This window comes from Gossypium hirsutum, chromosome A12 (genome assembly GCF_007990345.1).
Source record: "Gossypium hirsutum isolate 1008001.06 chromosome A12, Gossypium_hirsutum_v2.1, whole genome shotgun sequence".
In the NCBI taxonomy this organism is placed as follows: Eukaryota; Viridiplantae; Streptophyta; class Magnoliopsida; order Malvales; family Malvaceae; genus Gossypium; species Gossypium hirsutum.
In genome coordinates this window covers 88,028,500-88,048,339 of record NC_053435.1, presented here as the reverse complement: position 1 = coordinate 88,048,339, position 19,840 = coordinate 88,028,500, and the positions used below count along the sequence as shown (strand labels likewise).

Here is a 19,840-nt window from a genome sequence, read left to right as displayed (position 1 = left end):
GCACAGCACTGGAAATAACAAGCAAAGGAAATTTCACTGGGCTTCAAGGAAGAATCTTTGTGTTCCTAAAGATTTGATAGTATGACTTTTCGAAACCTTAATTGTTCTGATATAACATTGTTTGGCAAACAGGGTTAGAGGTTCATTTCGAATCTTGATTTTCTTCCATCCAGATCGTTCAAAGCTAAATATTTTCCTAATTGTGTATTTCTTGATACAAACGGAAGTAATAGCCCTTCTTTTAATTGGAAGAGTGTATTGCAACTAAACAATTACTGGCTAAGGGAACCCGATGGAGCCTAGGTGACGGTCACATTATCAATGTCTTCAAGGACCCATGGATTTGAGATGATAACAATTTCTACATTAACTCAAATACCTATACTAGGAATGGAAGATATAAAGGTGAGAGAGTTATTCTTTGCAAATGGACACTCTTGGGAAAAAAACTTGGTTGACGGCTTAATGGCTCCTTATGATGTACAAAGATTCTTTAAAATTTTGATTACTCTCCACAAGCCCCCAAATGGCCAAATTTGGCGCTTTAATATAATGGAGTTTACTCCATACAATCGGGATACAAGGTCGCACTAAACATGTATCTTAGAAGCCTCGATCTTGGTGTAAAGGGTCCTTGGCAACATCTTTGGAGCAGTTCGCTGCCACCAAAAATAGAAGATTTTGCTTGAAGATGTTTGCGAAACTTTATCCCATGCAAAGCGCAACTATTGGAGAAAGAAGTCAATTTACTACCTAACTGTAATCATTTCTACGAGATAGAGAACCTAGAGCATTTTTTTTTTGTGTTAAAAAGCTTGAGAGATTTGGTCTATAGTTGGAATCTAGGTTAGGCAGTCTACGGACCCTGCTTTCATTGAATATCTGTTGGACATAGAATATGTTAAGATAATGGAAAGGGTGTTTATTATCTTATGGAGTCTTTGGTTCCTTAGGAACCTGTTTTGTTGGGAGTATAAAGAAGTAATGTCTTCTCATATTGTGTGTTTTGTTTGATGTATTGTTTGATTCTTTCTTACAGGATTGGACTTATTCTAGGCGTCTGTTTGATAACATGTAGCACTGATCTGTCGCAATTCGTTCTAGCAGATTTTATCATTTTATGTACTTAAGGAGTTTGTATAAAAGCAATTTAGTTATATTTTTATTTAGTTTTTTTTTCATTTTTAGTTCGCAAATAATAAAAAAGTGTGATTTGAGCTATTTATATGACCTTAGGAGCCAAAATAGACCTAAGAGAAGGCTAATGTATTCGGTGAGTGTGCAGAACATCATTTGGAGACATAGGAACACGAGACTAGCTGCAATGTTGCAACATGGAGCGTCGATGTCGCAACATAGTGAGGAGAGCACCCTAAAAGATCAAATTGCCTTCAGTGTTGTAACATAGGCAGAGGGTGTCGCGACATAGACCAAAGTATGTCGCGGCACTGCCTTGACGAGGAGAATTAATGAGCCAAAGGTGTTTTGGTTCGCACAACAAAATTTAAAGAAAAAAACTTCAACCAAATTAGGTCAATAGACGACAACCAACCCTAAATCTATAAATAGACATTTCTGAATAAAATCGTGATTCGAACCCAAGTTATTCTTGGAGAAGGTGAAAACTTGACCAATAGGTCACAACTTGGGGTTTTGCAGACTAATTTGTTTAATATAGAACTTGATAAATGCCAAAAGTAACATATTTTAATTTCGCTCTTAATGCATTTTTGGATGATTATTTGATGTAAAATGATAAATTTTATGTTTCTAATCCTTTAAATTCATGTTTTTATACACAGGACAACATTTGGGAGCAAAAGGAGCAAAAAAGGAGCGAAAGCCATGTGCCCAGCCCGTGTCGATTTCACATTTTACACTCCAAACAGTGTGAAAACATGATTTTTAAGTTTTTTTTGGGCGTTCTAAGACCTATATATGAAAAAAATAAGAAAAGAAGAGAGCCGCCAGAGAATATTGAAGAAAACAACTCGGAAAACACCATTGAAGCTGACTCAAAAGTAGATTTTCATTAAGATTGAAGATTTCCTTTTGATTTTGAAGTTTATTATTAGTTTCTTTGTTTCTTGTGGTTACACTGTTTTTGAGATGTTTTTATTTGTGATTATGGGCTAATTTTCTAAATACCTAGGGGAGATGAACCCTATGATGAATTCTATCTTTTGACTTATGTTTTACGCAATAAATACTTGGATCTTGTTCTTAATTATGTGTGCTTAATTCTTGGTCTAGTATTTCTATATTATTAATCCATGTTTGATGTGCTTAAATCAGAGGAGGAATGAACCCTGTGTAGATGATTTGTTTGACCAGTTAAAGGGAGCTTTGGTATTTTTGAAGATTGATTTGAGATCTGGGTATTATCAGTTGAAAGTAAAAGAAAGTGATGTGCCGAAGACTACATTTCGTACTCGATATGTTCATTATGAGTTCTTAGTGATGCCGTTTAGGTTAACTAATGCCCCAACTACTTTCATGGACCTGATGAATCGTATTTTCCAATCGTACTTGGATTAGTTTGTGGTGGTCTTCATTGATGATATATTGGTCTATTCGAAGACAGAGTCAGAGCATGATCAACATCTTAGAATAGTGCTACAGATTCTGCGGGAAAAACAGTTGTACGAAAAGTTGAGTAAATGTGAATTCTGGTTATCTGAGGTAGTGTTTTTAGGACATGTGGTATTTGCTGAAGGGATTAGAGTTGATCCGAAGAAGATTGAGCCGATTGTTCAATGGAAGACACCAAGGAATGTATTTGAGGTACATAGCTTCCTGGGATTAGCTGGATACTACAGGAGATTTGTTAATAGATTTTCGAAAATAGCATTGCCGATGACAAAACTACTACAAAAGAATGTTCCTTTCTTTTGGGATGATCAATGCCAGAGGAGTTTTGAGACATTGAAGCAAATGTTAATCGAGGCACCAGTTCTGACCTTACCAGAGTCAGGAAAGGACTTTTTTGTGTACAGTGATGATAAACCATAAATGTAACATATTTTAATTCTATGCTTGGCATATTTTTGGATGATTTATGATGAGAATTAGTGAATTTGATGCTCTTAATCCCTTAAATTCATGTTTCTATACTTAGGAGAGCATTTGGGAGCAAAAGGAACGAAAAAGGGGCCAAAATTGGAGTTTTCAGGATCCACACGGCCTGGGCATTTTCCACACGGGCTGGGCACACGCCCAGGTGATCCACACGGGCAAGCCACGCACCCATGTGCCAGATCGTATTGATATCACTCCCTGTTTCCCAAACATGTAAAAATGCCAATTTTTAGGGTTTATGAGCATTCAAAAGTCTATAAATACATACTAGAAGAAGCCCTAGGTAGGACGTAGAGTAGAACGTAGAAATTACTCGAAGAACGCCAACGGATTCAGCTTAGAAGCTGGATCTCCTTCAAGACTGAAGATCTCCATTCAATTTCTCTCGAAGTTTTTGGGTTTCTTTATGTTTTTTGTTTTCCTATTTTTGAGATGTTTTCTTCACACAGTATGAACTAAATTCCCTAAATACCTAGGGAAGATGAAACTTAAGATGGATCTTATTATTTGATTTGCTTTGAATTACATGATAAATATTTGTTCTTGATCTTAATTATGTGTTCTTATTTCATGTTTTTAATGTTTTCAGGATATTAATTCATGATTGATGTGCTTATTCAATGGAGCAAAAGTCCCTGTATAAGAGTAGATCTTGTATAATTGACTGGAGTTACATGCAACCCTAGAAATAGGGCGACATAAATCTACCGGATTAAAGTCAAATATAATAGGGAAATCCATAGATCGGGTTAATGCGACGATAAGAATTTTAATTAGAAAGAAATTTCAATTAATCAACCTAGAGTCAGTTATTTTTACTCTCGAAAGAGATATTAATATAATTTAGGGATTTCTACGGATCAAGTCAAATGAATAAATCGTTTAATTCAGATTTAGAATAATAAGTAAAGTCTAGGTGGATTCTTTCCTGGATGTTGTCTCTCTCATAAGTTTTCTTCGATTATTTTCCCAATTCGCTCTCTGTCACTTAGTAATTAGTTTAGTTAAGATTAGATTTTAAAACAAATCCTTCAATTTATAGGCTAGATAATAAAAAGATAGTAATTACTAGTACTTTTAGCCCTCGTGGATACGATATTCCCAAGTCACAGTAACTATACTACCATTTGATAGGTGCGCTTGCTTTTGTCATATTTTAGTTAGTTTGTAACATCATCAAGTTTTTAGCGCCGTTGCCGGTGACTAAAATATTATGAACACTTAATTTTTATTACTTTAGCCATTTTTATTTTTTATTGCATTTTATTTTTGTTTTTAATTTAATTTACTAACTTTTCTTTTATTTTCTTTTGGCAGGTTCCTTTAGTTTATGACTAGAAGAAACCCGTCAAGACCTCTAGTATTCGACAGTGAGATTGAAAGTACAACTCGCAAAAATTGTAGAGAAGCGAGGTAGAGTCGACAGAGTACACTAGAAGAGTAAGAGGACGTTATCATTGAGGAGATGGTAGAAAATCAAAATAATCAGTTACCTCCAGTGGTTGCTGTAAATCCTGTAAATCTGAATCCTGCTCCTCATACTATGTACGATTATGCCAAGCCCATTTTAACTGGGGTTGAATCGAGTATTGTTAGACCTGCTGTTGCTGGAAATAAATTTGAACTGAAACCTAACACTATTCAAATGATCCAATAGTTTGTTCAGTTTGATGGTTTGCAGGACGAAGATCCAAATACTCATTTGGCCAATTTCCTAGAATTCTGTAACACTTTCAAGATAAATGGCATTTTTCGTGATGTCATTCGCCTACGATTATTCCCCTTCTTGTTGAGAAATAAGGCTAAACAGTGGTTGAACTCCCTACCATGAGTTTCTATCACTACATGGGAGCAAATAACCGAGAAATTTTTGTTAAAGTATTTTTCACCGGCTAAGACAGCCACGCTTAGAAATGATATCTCATCCTTCGTACAAATGGATTTGGAAACCCTATATGATGTATGGGAGAGATATAAGGACTTATTGAGAAGGTGTTCTCACCATGGGTTACCTCTATGGCTACAGGTTCAAACTTTTTACAGCGGTTTGAACCCCTCAACTAGGCAATTGATCGATGCATATGCTAGTGGGACTCTGAATAATAAAACACCTGAGGAGGCTTATGAGTTTATAGATGAGATGTCACTAAATAATTATTAGTGGCAAGTCATGAGAACGAAGCCCCAAAAAACAGCCGGTGTTTTTAACGTAGACGCGGTCACCATGTTAGCAAACCAGGTAGAACTATTAAGTAAGAAACTTGATGGTTTGTATGGCTCTACGCAGGTATATCCGGTGATGCAGTATAATACAAATGGAGGAGGGATGAATAATCTAGAATGCCTAGCCTACGACCCTAGCACAACGAACGAACAAGTCAACTATATGGGTAACAATTCTAGACCTCGGAATAATCCCTATAGTAATACTTACAATGTAGGTTGGAGGAACCATCCCAAATTCTCTTAGGGTGGTCAAGGAAATCAGAGACCACAACCCCTTCTAGGCTTTCAACAACAATCTTACCAGCAAGAGAAAAAGCCGAACCTTAAGGAGATATTGACGGAGTTTATTTCGGTGTCAGAAACTCACTTCCAAAACATTGAAACAACACTTAAAAATCAGAAAATGTCGATTCAAGGGCTCGAGAATCAAATAGGTCAGCTTGCTAAGCTGATCTCAGGAAGACCACAAGGTAGCTTGCCTAGCAACACCGAAACTAACCCAAGAGAGTAGCTCTATGCGATTACTGTTTGAGATGAAGAAGGGTTAGTTGAGTCCAAACCAGAACCAAGGCAAGAAAGTGTGGTAAGTAAAGGTAAAGTTGATGAAAGCCACAGTAAACAAAAACCGATAAGTAAGGGGTATACACCTCGTGTGCCATATCCGAACGCGACAAAGAAAGACCGCACAAATGAACAATTCGGTAAATTTCTTAAACTTTTGAAAAAGTTGCATATTAACTTACCGTTTATTGAAGCTCTTTCGCAGATGCCCAACTCAGTTAAATTTTTAAAGGAGTTTTTGGAAAACAAACGGAAGTTAGATGATTTGTCGCATGTGGAGCTAAACGCAGTGTGCTCAGCTATCTTACAAAATAAACTACCCAACAAATTGAAGGATTCAGAGAGTTTTACTATTCCTTGTTTAATTGGTATTTTAAATGAAAATAATGCTTTAGTTGATTTAGGGGCAAGTATTAATGTCATATTCCCAGTTGACTTTGTTGTCCTAGGCATGGATAAGGATAGTGATGTCCCTTTAATTTTAGGACACCCCTTTTTAGCAACTGCTAGAACTATCATTGATATTGGAACAGGTGAACTCACACTTCGTGTAGGTGATGATACGATCACGCTCCAAGCTCGTGCTTCGATTAAGACATCAAGTAATAAAGAAGATTCTCTAAATCCTGTTAATAAGACTAATCATGGGATTCAACCCTCTTTACAGGAAACTCTTTCAAAAAGTACAAATGAACCATGTTCTAGTTCATGCACCAACAATGGAACCATCCATGAAAGCCGAATGCTATAGATAGATGAACTAGACGAATGGCGGACTTATGTTAAAGAGGAACAGAAGCAACACCATGTCGAGCTTAAGGATAGAACCAATCAATTCAAGGTTGGGGACCAGGTACTGTTAGATAAAATGGATGTTCGAGTTGTCACTTCAAAGCCTAATGCAAACGGAGCAACTCCCTTTACGGTACTAAATGTCTTCCTATATGGTACAGTTGAGGTAACTCATTCAAAATTTGGTACTTTTAAGGTAAATAGTACTCGAATTAAACCTTATTTTGATGCTAGAACTGATAGTAGGAGAGAGGAGTTTCAACTCCTCAGACCACTATGACCATGCGAATGAGAGGTAAGTTGAGCTTAGACTCTAAATAAGCGCTTCTCGGGAGGCAACTCGAGCACTAACCCTACTAATTAGTTTATTTTTACTTCTTTTCATGTTTAAATGCAGGTTTTTTGACCCACACGGCCTGGACACACTAGTGTATACTTGGCCATATGGAAACAGGGCTAAAATTTTCCCAAAAATTGACAGAGACACGGCCTTAAATGAAACTACATAGGCGTGCGACACGGCCGTGTGGACCACACGGCCTGGACACATAGGCGTGTCCTAGGTCATGTGAAGACTGGGCTTTTTTATTTTCTCCCTCAACGAACACGGGTTGAAAACAAGCCACACGGACATATGACACGGCCATGTGGCCCAATAGGGACCCTTACACAACCGTGTCACCCCATAAAAGAAACCCTAACCCCTTTTCTCTTTTATTATTTTGTCTTTTTATTTTATCTTATTTCTATTCCTATTTTTATTTTATTTTTATTTTTATTTATCTTTTATGTTTCTTATTATCTTTTAAAGACTTGTATATTATATTTTGAACTATATTTTAGTTAATATGGTTGTTCCTAATCGAGTAATCCTTTAAACTTCTGCACCAGTTATGTTTATTTTCTTAATAGCTTGCTCAGAATCATGCACTACATTTAGCTTTCTCTAGAATTTTGGTAGTCCCTAATTTGAGGACTTCATCCAAAATTCAGGGCAGTTTCACTTCTCTCTCTCTTATGATATTCTACTTATACTATCATTATATATATTCATACATTGAGGCCAATGTATATCTTAAGTGTGGGGAGGTTATTTATATGATTATTAGAAAATCCCTAAATTATGTCTTGTTTTTAAGTAATTTTCTCATATTTCTATTAGAATGATTTTTTTATTGATTTATGATTTTTATTGATATGTTTTGGATTAAGTCATATGTAATTGTGTATTGATTGTTTAAACTTTAAGACATTAGAGAATCAAGCATGATAAGTTGATTTTTCAGAATTAAAAATTTCTAGGTTGTTTCCCTAAATTGAGGTATAATCTTGAAGTTTGAAATTTATAGGATTGACATCAAAAGCCATAAATTTTTGTGAGAATTTGAGCCTTTAGAGCACATATTTTTCTCGCTCACTTTTATTATAGGTTATGAGTGTGTCAATATTGATTTGTTATTCTAGAACTTGCTTCGATTATACATGTCGAGACCACACCTTTGATTTGATATAATGAGATGATAAAGACACTTAGGCTTTAACCCACTTGTCCCATAAAAAGCCTACCTTCATAATTAACCCTTAGTGAACCCCTTTCGAGCCTAAAACACCATTCTTAATTTACCCTTAATATTAACCCATAACTCATTCTTTTTGATTCATTGAGAATTTTTCCTATTTTATTAACTCCCTTTTTGTCCAGATTTGATTTGAATTGATGCCTGACTATGTTCTTTTGTTCAGTTAGTAAATTATTTCTTATTATTCAAAAAAAAGAAAAAAAATGCATATTATTGCTTATTATCTCTATTGTTTGAAAAAAAAATACACATTGTTTACTACTTAATTCTATGAGGCTTGAGCTTGAACAGTCTAATTTTTGAAGAGAAGCTCGTTTTTATTCATGATTAGTTATCCATTGATGTAATTATTCAACATTAGTCTATTTTTTCAATTTAATCTCGATTCTAACCTTCTTTTTCAGCCTTTACTCACACCCCTAACCAAAGCCCCATTACAACCCTTTAAAGACCTTTTGATTTGTGTATCATCTCAAATTACAGTGGTGGAGATTTGATTTTCATGCAAGCCTATGGTAATGACTTTTCATAATTGACTACTGAGTGCTTATTTCTGAACCTTAAACACTTTGAGTGATTTGAGTGAATCTTTAGTGAGGATGTCAACTCTTGTTGGTTTTGAATTAAAAGTAATTACTTAGATAAAGGGAAATACCTATGTTTTCATGTTAAAATACACGACTTGGATTGTTTGAGACTTTAATGTTCTTTTAGTTGAATTTTCAAGCATGATTATTTGTGAATTATTTCAAAACACTATTGATGAGTATTATAAGTTGAAAGAATTAATTTTAATTGTGAGTTGAGGATTTTGCTTAAGGACAAGCAAATGCTTAAATGTGGGGATATTTGATAAACCATAAATGTGACATATTTTAATTCCATGCTTGGCATATTTTTGGATGATTTATGATGAGAATTAGTGAATTTGATGCTCCTAATCCCTTAAATTCATATTTCTATACTTAGGAGAGCATTTGAGAGCAAAAGGAGCAAAAAAGGGGCCAAAATCGAAGTTTTCAGGATCCACATGTCCTGGGTATTTTCCACACAGGCTGGGCACACGCCTATGTTATCCACACGGGCAAGCCACATGCCCATGTGCCAGCCCGTGTCGATATCACTTCCTGTTTCCCAAACACACGAAAAAAGCCAATTTTTAGGGTTTCTGAGCATTCAAAAGTCTATAAATACATACTAGAAGAAGACCTAGGCAGGAAGCAAAGTAGAAAGCAGAAATTACATGAAGAACGCCAACGGATTCAGCTTGAAAGTAGGATCTCTTTCAACACCGAAGATCTCTATTTAATTTCTCTCGAAGTTTTTGGGTTTCTTTATGTTTTGTGGTTTTCCTATTTTTGAGATGTTTTCCTCACACAGTATGAACTAAATTCCCTAAATATCTAGGGAAGATGAAACTTAAGACGAATCTTATTATTTCATTTGTTCTGAATTACATGATAAATATTTGTTCTTGATATCAATTATGTGTTCTTATTTCATGTTTTTAATGTTTTCAGGATATTAATTCATGATTGATGTGCTTATTCAGTGGAACAAAATTCCCTGTATAAGAGTAGATCTTGCATAATTGAGTGGAGTTGCATGCAACCGTAGAAATAGGGCGACATAAATCTAATAGGGAAATCTATAGATCGAGTTAATACGGCAATAGGGGTTTTAATTAGAAAGAGATTTCAATTAATCAACCTAGAGTCGGTTATTTGTACTCCCGAAAGAGATATTAATATAATTTATGGTGTAATAGCCCAAATTTAACCGGGCCTTAAATAAATAAATAAATAAATAAATAAATGTTTGTTTATATAACAGTCCATATAAAGTTCAGTTTACAATAGCCCAAACACAAGCCTAAGTACCTCAGACCCGTTATACCCAAACAGACCGGTTACTACCCAGCAGGCCTAAAACTACCCAGCAAACCCTATTACACCCGTAACCCAAAATACCTAAACCCAAACACCGGTTACAACCTGTAACCCAGCAGCCCAAATACCAATAACCTCATAAGCCTACTACTGCCCTATACCCATTTACATCCGAAGCCCAAATCTAAAACAACCCAAAAGGCTCAAAGGACTTATGGGAAGCAGGTAACCCTAGGGTTTCCTAAACACTGTGGGGCCGCAAGAGGTTCTAAAGGGTTCAGGGAGCATCTGTTTAGTCCCCGAAATCGAGGCCGCCATTAATGCGCTATCCCAAGGGCCTTCAATGCTCACCAGTGCCCCGGTCACCGGTCGTCCCTCTATTCGGCCCCAAATCGCGTCACAAGCAACACGACCATCACTGAGATCTTCGGGTACCTGCAAAATGAAAAAGGAAACACAACAGATACGAAAAAGCAGAGCAAGAAAAAGGAAACTAAATCAAAGGAATCTCAGCAGAACATGGTCAAAGATACGGTGGATACAGTAGACAAGAAATGGAAAGAAATTGAAGATTTCTTTCCCAGTTTATGTAATAACGCAGTGGCTATAAAAGCCCGAATCAAAACAATGTAAAGAGAGCTTTTTTGACAGAAATAAAATATATACAGATATTACCCACAGAAGAAACAAGAAACAGTTTATTTTAGAAGGTGATTATTTATCTTATGTTTCGCTTCTTTTCTTTTTCCTTAGGTGAATATACGAATTGTTTCTTTAAAAACAAGTAACGTTTAAAAGAAAAGAGGTTACCTGTGGAAGGACGAAGGTTTTTAAATCTTCAGACCACCACATACGGCGGTGCGTGAGGCGCGTGTGCAAGCACTGCACTGTAGCCGGAGGCCAGAGCCGGGGACCTTACTCTTCCCTTCTGCAGAGCGTTTTAGGCCCCTTTTTTTTAAGACCGGCGTAAAAATGATTTTTAAGCTGTAAATTTGGCTTATATAGCCTCAATGAAATGACATCGTTTTAATTTAATCTAATAAGCTCAAAACGGTGTCGTTCTAAAGCACAGGACCCGCGCGTTGACCCGATTACCCGGGAAGGATCCGCGTGTTTTTGAGGATTGGGTTAATCACTCAACAGTCCTTCCACCTTTTTTTGTTTATAATTATGTTTTATTTTATTTATGATCTAGCTCTAATATTTTGTTTCAGTTTTGATTTAGTCCCTGCCATAGCTATTTTAAGTCCAGAGTTAAAACGCTGCCATTTTGGGAATAAGGCGTTTTGCCCAATGAGTCCCTTTTGTTTTACGTATGTTTTAATTAGGACCTTAATTCAGCTTTATTTTTTTAAAAAATTCGCCCCTGTAATTTTATTGAATTTCAAAACTAACCCTATATATTTATTTCTATTATATATATAAATAAATTTATTATTATTATTATTTGTTTTATTTTTAACCTTATTTTTATATTATATATTATATAATTATTTTATTATGTATTATTTATATTGTTTATATTTATTATATATTACTTTTCACGAAATATTATTATTTTACATTATTATTTATATATTATTGTTATTATATTTTTACTTGTATAATATATTTATTAATTATATATATTATATATTATTTTTACATATATACTTTCATATTATATTATAATTATTTTATATTATATTATTTTTATACTATTATATATTTTTTATCTATATAATATTATCATTAAAGGTTTTAACTTGTATTATATACTTATTTTTATTTATATGTTAATAATTACTTTACTTATATTCTAGTATTATACATTTTGAAGATATTATAATATTATAATACGTATATTTCATCATTAATTACTTATTTTATATTATTCTAAACTTATATTTATATATATTATATAATTATTTTATTATAAATATAAATTTTTTTACATATTTGGTATTTTATACATTATTTTTCTAAACCAATATATATTTTTATTTTATATATAATTATTATTCTTTTATAATTTTTTGTTATTATATATTATATATTGTATATTAAATACTATTTTAAAATTATTATTAAATATCATATTTTATTGTATTATATGTATATCTTGTTAACAATTACTCACTTTATTTTATATTTTTATATATACTAACTCTTTTATATTTTTATATTGTATATATCATTTAAGTATTAAATGTTATTTTATAATTATTATTTGATGTTATATTTTATGAATGTGTATATTGATACTATATTACCCTTTTTTATATATATATATTAAATTGTATATCATGCATTTTTTAATTATTACTTTGTATGTTTTGCTTATTCATCTTCAATATATGCTATGTATATCTTTGTACGTATGTTGTTAAGATTTGCTATATTTATTATTATTTTTATATGTATGTATCTAATGCATGATCTTTAAATTATTGCTATCATTTTGTTTAAATGCATGTTTTATTTACCTATTACGATAATATGTTATCATGCATGATTTATAATGTAATGTGATTCCTCATGCATCAATTTTCCAAGTTTTCGAAAAATATAAAGGCAATGCTTGGCGTTTGGAAATTTCGAGAAAAATAGCGCCCTAACTTATTGGGTTGCAACTTTTCTCGTTGAGTTCGAATAGTTAAGCACCCTTCTAAGTTTTAAAAGTTTTCAAAGTGCAAGCGACTTTCTTGGAATTTCAAGGCGATATGTCCTAACTTACTGGATATGGTGCTTTGTTGTTTCAAGATAGGGATTTCCAAAAAGGCTAGCTTGGTATCAATATTTTGATACAAGTGAACCTCAATTTTCAAAATCAAAATATTTTAAAGAGGATTGCATATTAAAATTTTTAAATCTCCGACATTAGAGACACTTGATAATCAATTAGGTACCAATTTTTGGGCGTTACGAGGGTGCTAACCCTTCCTCTTGCGTAACCGACTCCCGAATCCGTTTTCTCGACTTTCGTAGACTAAAATTAATGATTTTAAAACAAAATGTTTTAAATGTGATCCAATCACACCTAAAAAGATTGGTGGCGACTCCCGTTTTCGTTTCTCTTAAAGTCGATTCCCATTTTCCAAAACTCGATTTAAAGATGGTCTCGACAGCTTGGCGACTCCACTGGGGACTAATAAGAGAGTCAAGCTGTGTAATTGATTATCTCTTGTCTTAATATCAGAAATTAAAAATTTTAAAATTTAATCCTCTTTGCATTACATGTGTTTGTATTATTACATGTGTTGCTATATTCTGATACGCATTGCATTTGCACGACTTTTGTGGTCATACCCTTAAGTGGGAGTGAGAAACTACGCCTTCGTGAGGTTTTCGCCTTCGTGCAGGATAGTGGATCACTTTCGGGATACATCCGTACCTGTGGTTTCGTGAGATTTTCATCTCTGTGTAGCCATAGGGAAATGTATTCCCCTGAACTGAACTCAGTTCAAATGAGCCTATAATGGGTGAGAATCGAGGAATCTGCTGGTTCGGGTACCTCAAACTTTAGAAACAACCTCATATTGAAAAATCGTAAGAGCCCAACTTAGTTAGAGTTAAAATTTAGATATTACCCTTATAGACTATCGTTGAGATTTATTGATATCATGTGATACTGACTATTTCTTTTCTTTTGTTTGCATGTCATTTTGCATTTACAAAGGTATTAATTCACGGTCAGTTTCTAAGTTAGGAAGTTTTATTATGGAGAATGGACTTCTTGATAGAGTGGAGGGCAACGCTAACATCCATAGATGGTCTGAGCAAACTCAACTAGAAAAAGGGGATAGTATAGCTGTGGGGTATATGTCGGAGCTGCCAGACTACACTCGCATCAGTGTCACACAGAATAATCTGTAGGAGCTTAAGGAGATTTGGGATCAGTGGGGCAATGAGACTAAACAGTCATTCTACGGTAATTACAGAGATTTACCTCACTTACTTGATATTCAGATTGATGAGCATCTGTTTCGAGCTCTCGCTCAGATTTGGAACCCTCCATACAGTTGTTTTACCTTTGGGGAGGTGGATTTAGTGCCTACTGTGGAGGAGTACACCGCCTTACTTCGGTGTCCTAGATTTCAGTATGATAGGATTTATTCTCGAGCTGCTTGTGTCCCAGCCTTTGGTAAGAAGCTGATGGCCATTACGGGGATGAGTGAGCAGTGGATCATGGCTAGAATCAAGGAAAAGGGTAAGAGTAAATGTATTCCGCGGGGGGCTCTGAAAGAACTGATCCAGACGCATCCAGACGAGGCGAAGAGGGTAGACATTTTTGTCTTAAGCTTATACAGATTGATGGTTTTCCCTAGGGCCTTGGGATATGTAGACGAGGCGACCACGGATCTCTTTTATCGTCTTAGTAGACAGGTCACTTCTGTTCCTGCAATCTTGGCAGAGACATTTAGGTCCTTGAATACATGTAGGAGGGCCAGTGCAGGCAGGTTTGTTGGTTGTGCTCAGTTACTTTTAGCTTGGTTCTACAGTCACTTCTGATTAATAGACAACGTGGTTTGTCGGGTCTTCTTCGAGGATTACTCACCGTTGAAAGATATAGTAGCCTTATCTAGGAAAGTGGATGTGCCGGAAGAGAATTGGATAGCGCTACTTCAGAACCTTCAGTCAAAAGATGTTGAGTGGAGGGCTCCGTGGATGATTCCTGGTGAGATTCTTTACCAATGCGACAGTTTTGATTGGGTTCCTCTGTTGGGAATTTGGGGTGCCATTGGTTATGCCCCTTTACTTGTGTTGAGGCAGCTTGGATTGAGGCAGTTCGTACCAGCAACTCATGGGCTAGCTTAAAGTGAGTTCGTGTATAGAGGAGTTGACTACAAGAGGAAAGTCAGTGAGATCTCCAGTGCTTGGAATAAGACTTGTCGATTAAAGGGAGTAGCTATTAGCCCTGCTACGACTCTGGAGTATGTTGAATGGAGAGGAAAAAGGATTAATGATAACATCCCTAAGCCAAGCGTGGAAGGAGCTCGATCGATAGAGAAATATTTACAAGTGATGCCCTCGAAGTTAGAAATTATGAAGCAAGAGTTCGAGAGAAAGAACTTGGAGCTCGAAAAGAGGATAGTGAAGCTTAAAGAAGAAAAGATGTACTTGAGCTTAGATGTCGATGTTCAAAGGATGGAGGTCGAGAAAGAGAGAAAAGAAAAGAGGAAGATTGAGGAAGATCGAGATGATCTAAAGGAGCATTACAAAAAGGCACAAGTATCCTTGAGGAGAGCGAGAGTAAGAGGGTCTTCAGATCAGTTGCAGAAAGAGGTCCAAGAGGAAAAAGCTAGAGCCGAGTATTGGGAGAGGAAGTTCCAAGAGATAGGGTCGCAGAATTTGGCATTAGAGGAAGAGAATAAAGGGTTGAAGACCAAGGTAACTGAGCTTGGAAGATCCCTTCGTTGGCATCGAAACCATGATCCTACGATCGAGTTAAAAGAGCTAAGAAGTAAGGTTGAAGATTTGGAAGGGGCATTACATGATGGTGAACTTCGGATTGAGCAGCTCGAGGCGCGAGAAGATTATCTAAAGGGAGAGCTTTAGCAGTCTAGAGGACAGGTCAGAGAAAGAGATCACGTCTTTGGTGAAGCCTTAGCCCAGATTCGAGAGGTTGCTGAATATGTTCGAGACTTAGCAGTACGAGCTGATGCTTTGAGTATGATGTATGAGTCAGTGTCTGATAAAGGTCGAGAGTTAGCCCTTTTGTTAGATAAAGTTAGAACTTTGGGCATTAGGGTAAAGGTGTATGTGTAATCCATTTATATGTAAAGATATTCTTTTTCTAAATAAAGTTTTCTAAATGAGATTGAATCGAGATCGATGCCTTTTTGCATTCATGCATTTGTATTACACCATATCATATGCATTCAAAGTTATAGAAAGATCCTAATTAGTTAAAGTTTACTTCCAGAGAGGTAGAAAAGAAAATCTAGAAATCACACATCCTTACGGCACTCGCACTAAAACTAAGAGTATGGATCAAAGGTTCGAACAATTGCAAAAAGGATATGCAAGACCAATTGTAAGAACAGTTGGCCAAAATACAGAATGACATGAGGGAGCAAATGCTAGAGGCTCAGAGGAATATGATGGTTGAAATGGCTCAGCTGTTAAGGGCCACTGATAAAGGAAAAGCTCCCATGGCAATCACTGAAGAGGAGAATGAGGGTCCTCCTTCGGGTTTTACTCCGCCTCATGTGCCATTGCAAACCGAGGCACCTCCTAGAAGGCCATCTGTCACTGTGAGAACTCAACATGGGCCGGTTGATGCTGGAATCCCTGTGAATTTCCCATCTGGGTCAGGAAATAATTTGGTTGATAGCCCGATCAACCCTATCACTCCTGATCTGGATCTGATGGAGAAGGAAAGAATGGCAACCGAATCCTCAAAACAGTTGGATGATCATTGCAAGTGGTTGGAGGAGAAGTTTAGGGTTTTGGAAGGCGTTGGCAATCATCACGAGATTGATGCCAAAGACTTAAGTTTGGTCCCAGACTTGGTACTTCCTCACAAATTCAAGATGCCGGAGTTTGAAAAGTACAACGGGACTACTTGCCCAGAGGCACACATAACAATGTTTTGTAGGAGAATGACTGAGTATGTGAACAATTATCAACTATTGATCCATTGTTTTCAAAATAGCTTAATAGGAGCAGCGGCTAGGTGGTACAATCAGTTGAGCCGTGCAAGAATCGGTTCATAGAGAGATCTTGCACAAGCCTTCATGCAACAATACAACCATGTGACTGATATGACGCCAGACAGGATCACGCTTCAAAACATGGAGAAAAAGCCTAATGAAAGTTTTAAGCAATACGCACAATGATTGAGGGAGGTGGCAATGCAAGTACAGCCACCACTATTAGAAAAGGAGACCACCATGTTATTTATCAACACTTTAAAGACGCCATTCATCACTCACATAATTGGAAGCACCACGAAAAGTTTCGCGGATATAGTTTTGGCAGGAGAGATGATTGAGAACGCCATAAGGGACGGTAAAATTGAGGGGGAAACGACTAAAAGATCAACCCCAAGGAGAAAGGACAACGAGGTGAACAACATGAATAGCCTCAACTCGAGGACAATCACAGTTGGTCAACCCAAAGCAGCTGCGGTTGAGTAACAAAGTACTCGAAGACAAGAATCGGGCGCAAGACAGAATTCGGGAAGGATGCAATTCACGCCTATCCCTGTGACGTATCGTGAGCTTTATCAAAGCTTATCCGATGCACATGCCATTGCCCATTTCACTTAAAACCACTACAGCCACCGTACCCCAAATGGTATGATGCAAATGCTAAATGCGAATATCACGCGGGAATACTGGGGCATTCGATTGAAAACTGCACCGGATTCAAAAAGGTCGTGGAGAGGCTTATCAAGATAGGCATTGTGAAATTCGATAGTACCCCTAATACTGAAAACCCATTACCAGATCATGGCAATCAAGGAGTGAATGCCATTGATGAAACTAGGGAAGGAAGAATCAAAGAAGATATTGTTGAGGTGAAGACACCCATGAAAGTAATATGGGAGGAGATGGTGAAGAGAGGATGTTGACCTCTGGAAAAGGTAGAGAAAGAATGGGGAACTGTTGTGAATTCCATGGAAATGTGGGTTATATGATCCAAGATTGTGAAGAGTTCAAGGCCAGGGTACAAGGCCTTATGGTTAACAAAGAGCTACAGATTTTTGAGGGTAGCTCTTACAAAAAACAAATATGTGTGCTGGAAAATGAACGACAAGGAACCAACCGACCAAGAATTATTATTTCTTTGCCAGGAAATAATGAAGTGGGGGCGCAAATCAGGCCCAAGGTCATCATCCATAAACCCAATCCTTTCCCTTACAAGAAGACAAAAGGGTGCCATGGAGTTATGATTGCAGTGTAACACTACCTGAGGGGGAGAGTATAGCCAATGCGTCTAGGGGCGTGCAAAATGAAGGTTCCCATGCACGGAGTGGGAAACGTTATGATACAGGGGGCGTCAGTGTGGAGCCCACAAGGACAAAATGTGTCGAGGTCGAGAAGGAGAAAGAGACTGAAGTACCCATCAATGAGCCGGTAAAGGAGGAGGAGGCTAAGGAGTTCTTAAAGTTCCTTAAGCATAGCGAGTATAGTGTGGTCGAACAGTTGCGTAAGCAGCCAGCGCGCATATCAGTATTGGCCCTACTTCTGAGTTCTGAGGTGCATCGGGATGCATTAATGAAAGTGCTCAATGAAACATATATCACACATGACATATTTGTTAACAAGTTGGACCGGTTGGTAAATAACATCAGTGCCGACAATTTCATTTACTTCAATGATGATGAAATTCCGCCTGGGGGCATAGGGTCAACCAAAGCCTTGCACATTACTACTCGGTACAAGGGATACACGCTTCCAAGTGTACTCGTTGATAACGGGTTTGCTTTGAACGTCCTTCCATTATCCACATTGAACAGATTACCCATTGACAGTTCGCATATGAAAACATGTCACAATGTGGTAAGAGCCTTCGATGGAATCGAAAGGAAAGTGATGGGACGAATTGACATCCCTTTGGAAATTGGACCAAATACATATGATTGATTTCTTGGTGATGGATATCAAGCCCTCCTATAATTATTTATTTGGGAGACCATGGATACACTCGGCAGGAGCAGTGCCCTCTTCATTGCACCAAAAATTAAAGTTAGTGACAGATGGACGGTTAATAACCATCAATGCGGAGGAGGACATTATAGCAGCAGTCACTAGCAAGGCCCCTTATGTCGAGGTGAATGAAGAGGCTATTGAGTGTTCTTTCCGCTCTTTAGAAATCATCAATGCAACCTTCATTTTGGAAGGAAGTGAGGTGCCGGCACCTAAAATGTCTAGAGCCACAAGGATGGCCTTGCAAATAATGATGGGGAAGGGAGCATTGTCAGGAAAAGGACTAGGGAGACAGTTGCAAGGAGGGGTTCAAATCCCAAGACTGATGGAGAAGAAAGATCGCTTTGGTTTGGGCTTCAAGCCGGACCATAAGCACAAGAGGCAAGAGATTGAGAGGCGCCAAGCGAGAAGAAAGACGCATTTGAACGGAGGAGAAGTGGAGTGGGAACCGATGACATTCTCGCCTATATTCAAATCCTTTAAGTCAGGAGGGTTGCTGGTAGAAGAAAGTCATCAAATTAATGCTGTACACAATGAGGGATTGGAGCAAGGAAGCCTCGAGGGCATTTGCCTTTACGAATCGGGGAGCTCTCTGAACAATTGGACTGCGGAGGACCTTCCTGTAGTCTTTAGGAATTTTTCAGAGTAATTCTCGAAACATGTTTGTTACTCTAGGGCCTAGGAGTAGTAAGATATCATTTGTGAAAATAGGCTTATGTTCATCTATTATTATTTTAATAAAACATAACTATGTTATCAATTTGGACGAATATGGTTTCATTTTTATCAACCAATATTCCTTAAATTTTGGAAATTCTTATTCTTTTATTCATAGCACATAAACAATCATTCTTAGATTCATTCATTCTTTGTATATTCTTTCATACCCTCACAGGTCCCTAGATATCAATGATATGAGCACTAATACTGCAACTCCTGATTTCTCTTGCGAGCGAAACATGTGTTTAGAGGAATCTCAAGATTTTGAAGATGTTCAAGATTGTGATGTGTCTCCTTATTTGTTAAGAATGGTAAAACAGGAGGAAAAATGAATCATGCCACATGAAAAAGAGCCAAT

At 36.7% G+C, this 19,840-nt stretch overlaps 1 protein-coding gene and 1 non-coding gene across 2 annotated transcripts; one reads left to right on the top strand and one right to left on the bottom strand.

Moving 5' to 3' along the window:
• The first annotated feature begins 321 nt into the window (after positions 1-321).
• On the top strand, positions 322-3,012 carry LOC107934705 (uncharacterized mitochondrial protein AtMg00860-like). Its single transcript, XM_016867193.1, has 2 exons — positions 322-405; positions 2,539-3,012. The coding sequence occupies exons 1-2, from the start codon at positions 322-324 to the stop codon at positions 3,010-3,012; spliced, it is 558 nt and encodes a 185-aa protein (XP_016722682.1).
• A 1,969-nt stretch (positions 3,013-4,981) lies between these two features.
• LOC121212041 (small nucleolar RNA R71) lies at positions 4,982-5,088 on the bottom strand. Its single transcript, XR_005907252.1, has one exon. It is a non-coding gene; the product is annotated as a small nucleolar RNA R71 (small nucleolar RNA).
• Between the last annotated feature and the right edge of the window lie 14,752 nt (positions 5,089-19,840).

What these genes read in the sequence shown, in the direction of transcription:
- LOC107934705 (XM_016867193.1), top strand. Translation starts at nt 322, where the DNA reads ATGTCTTCAAGGACCCATGGATTTGAGATGATAACAATTTCTACATTA. An exon ending in TAGGAATGGAAGATATAAAG is followed by an intron (nt 406 to 2,538) that starts GTGAGAGAGTTA and finishes TACTTGGATTAG; the next exon opens with TTTGTGGTGGTCTTCATTGA.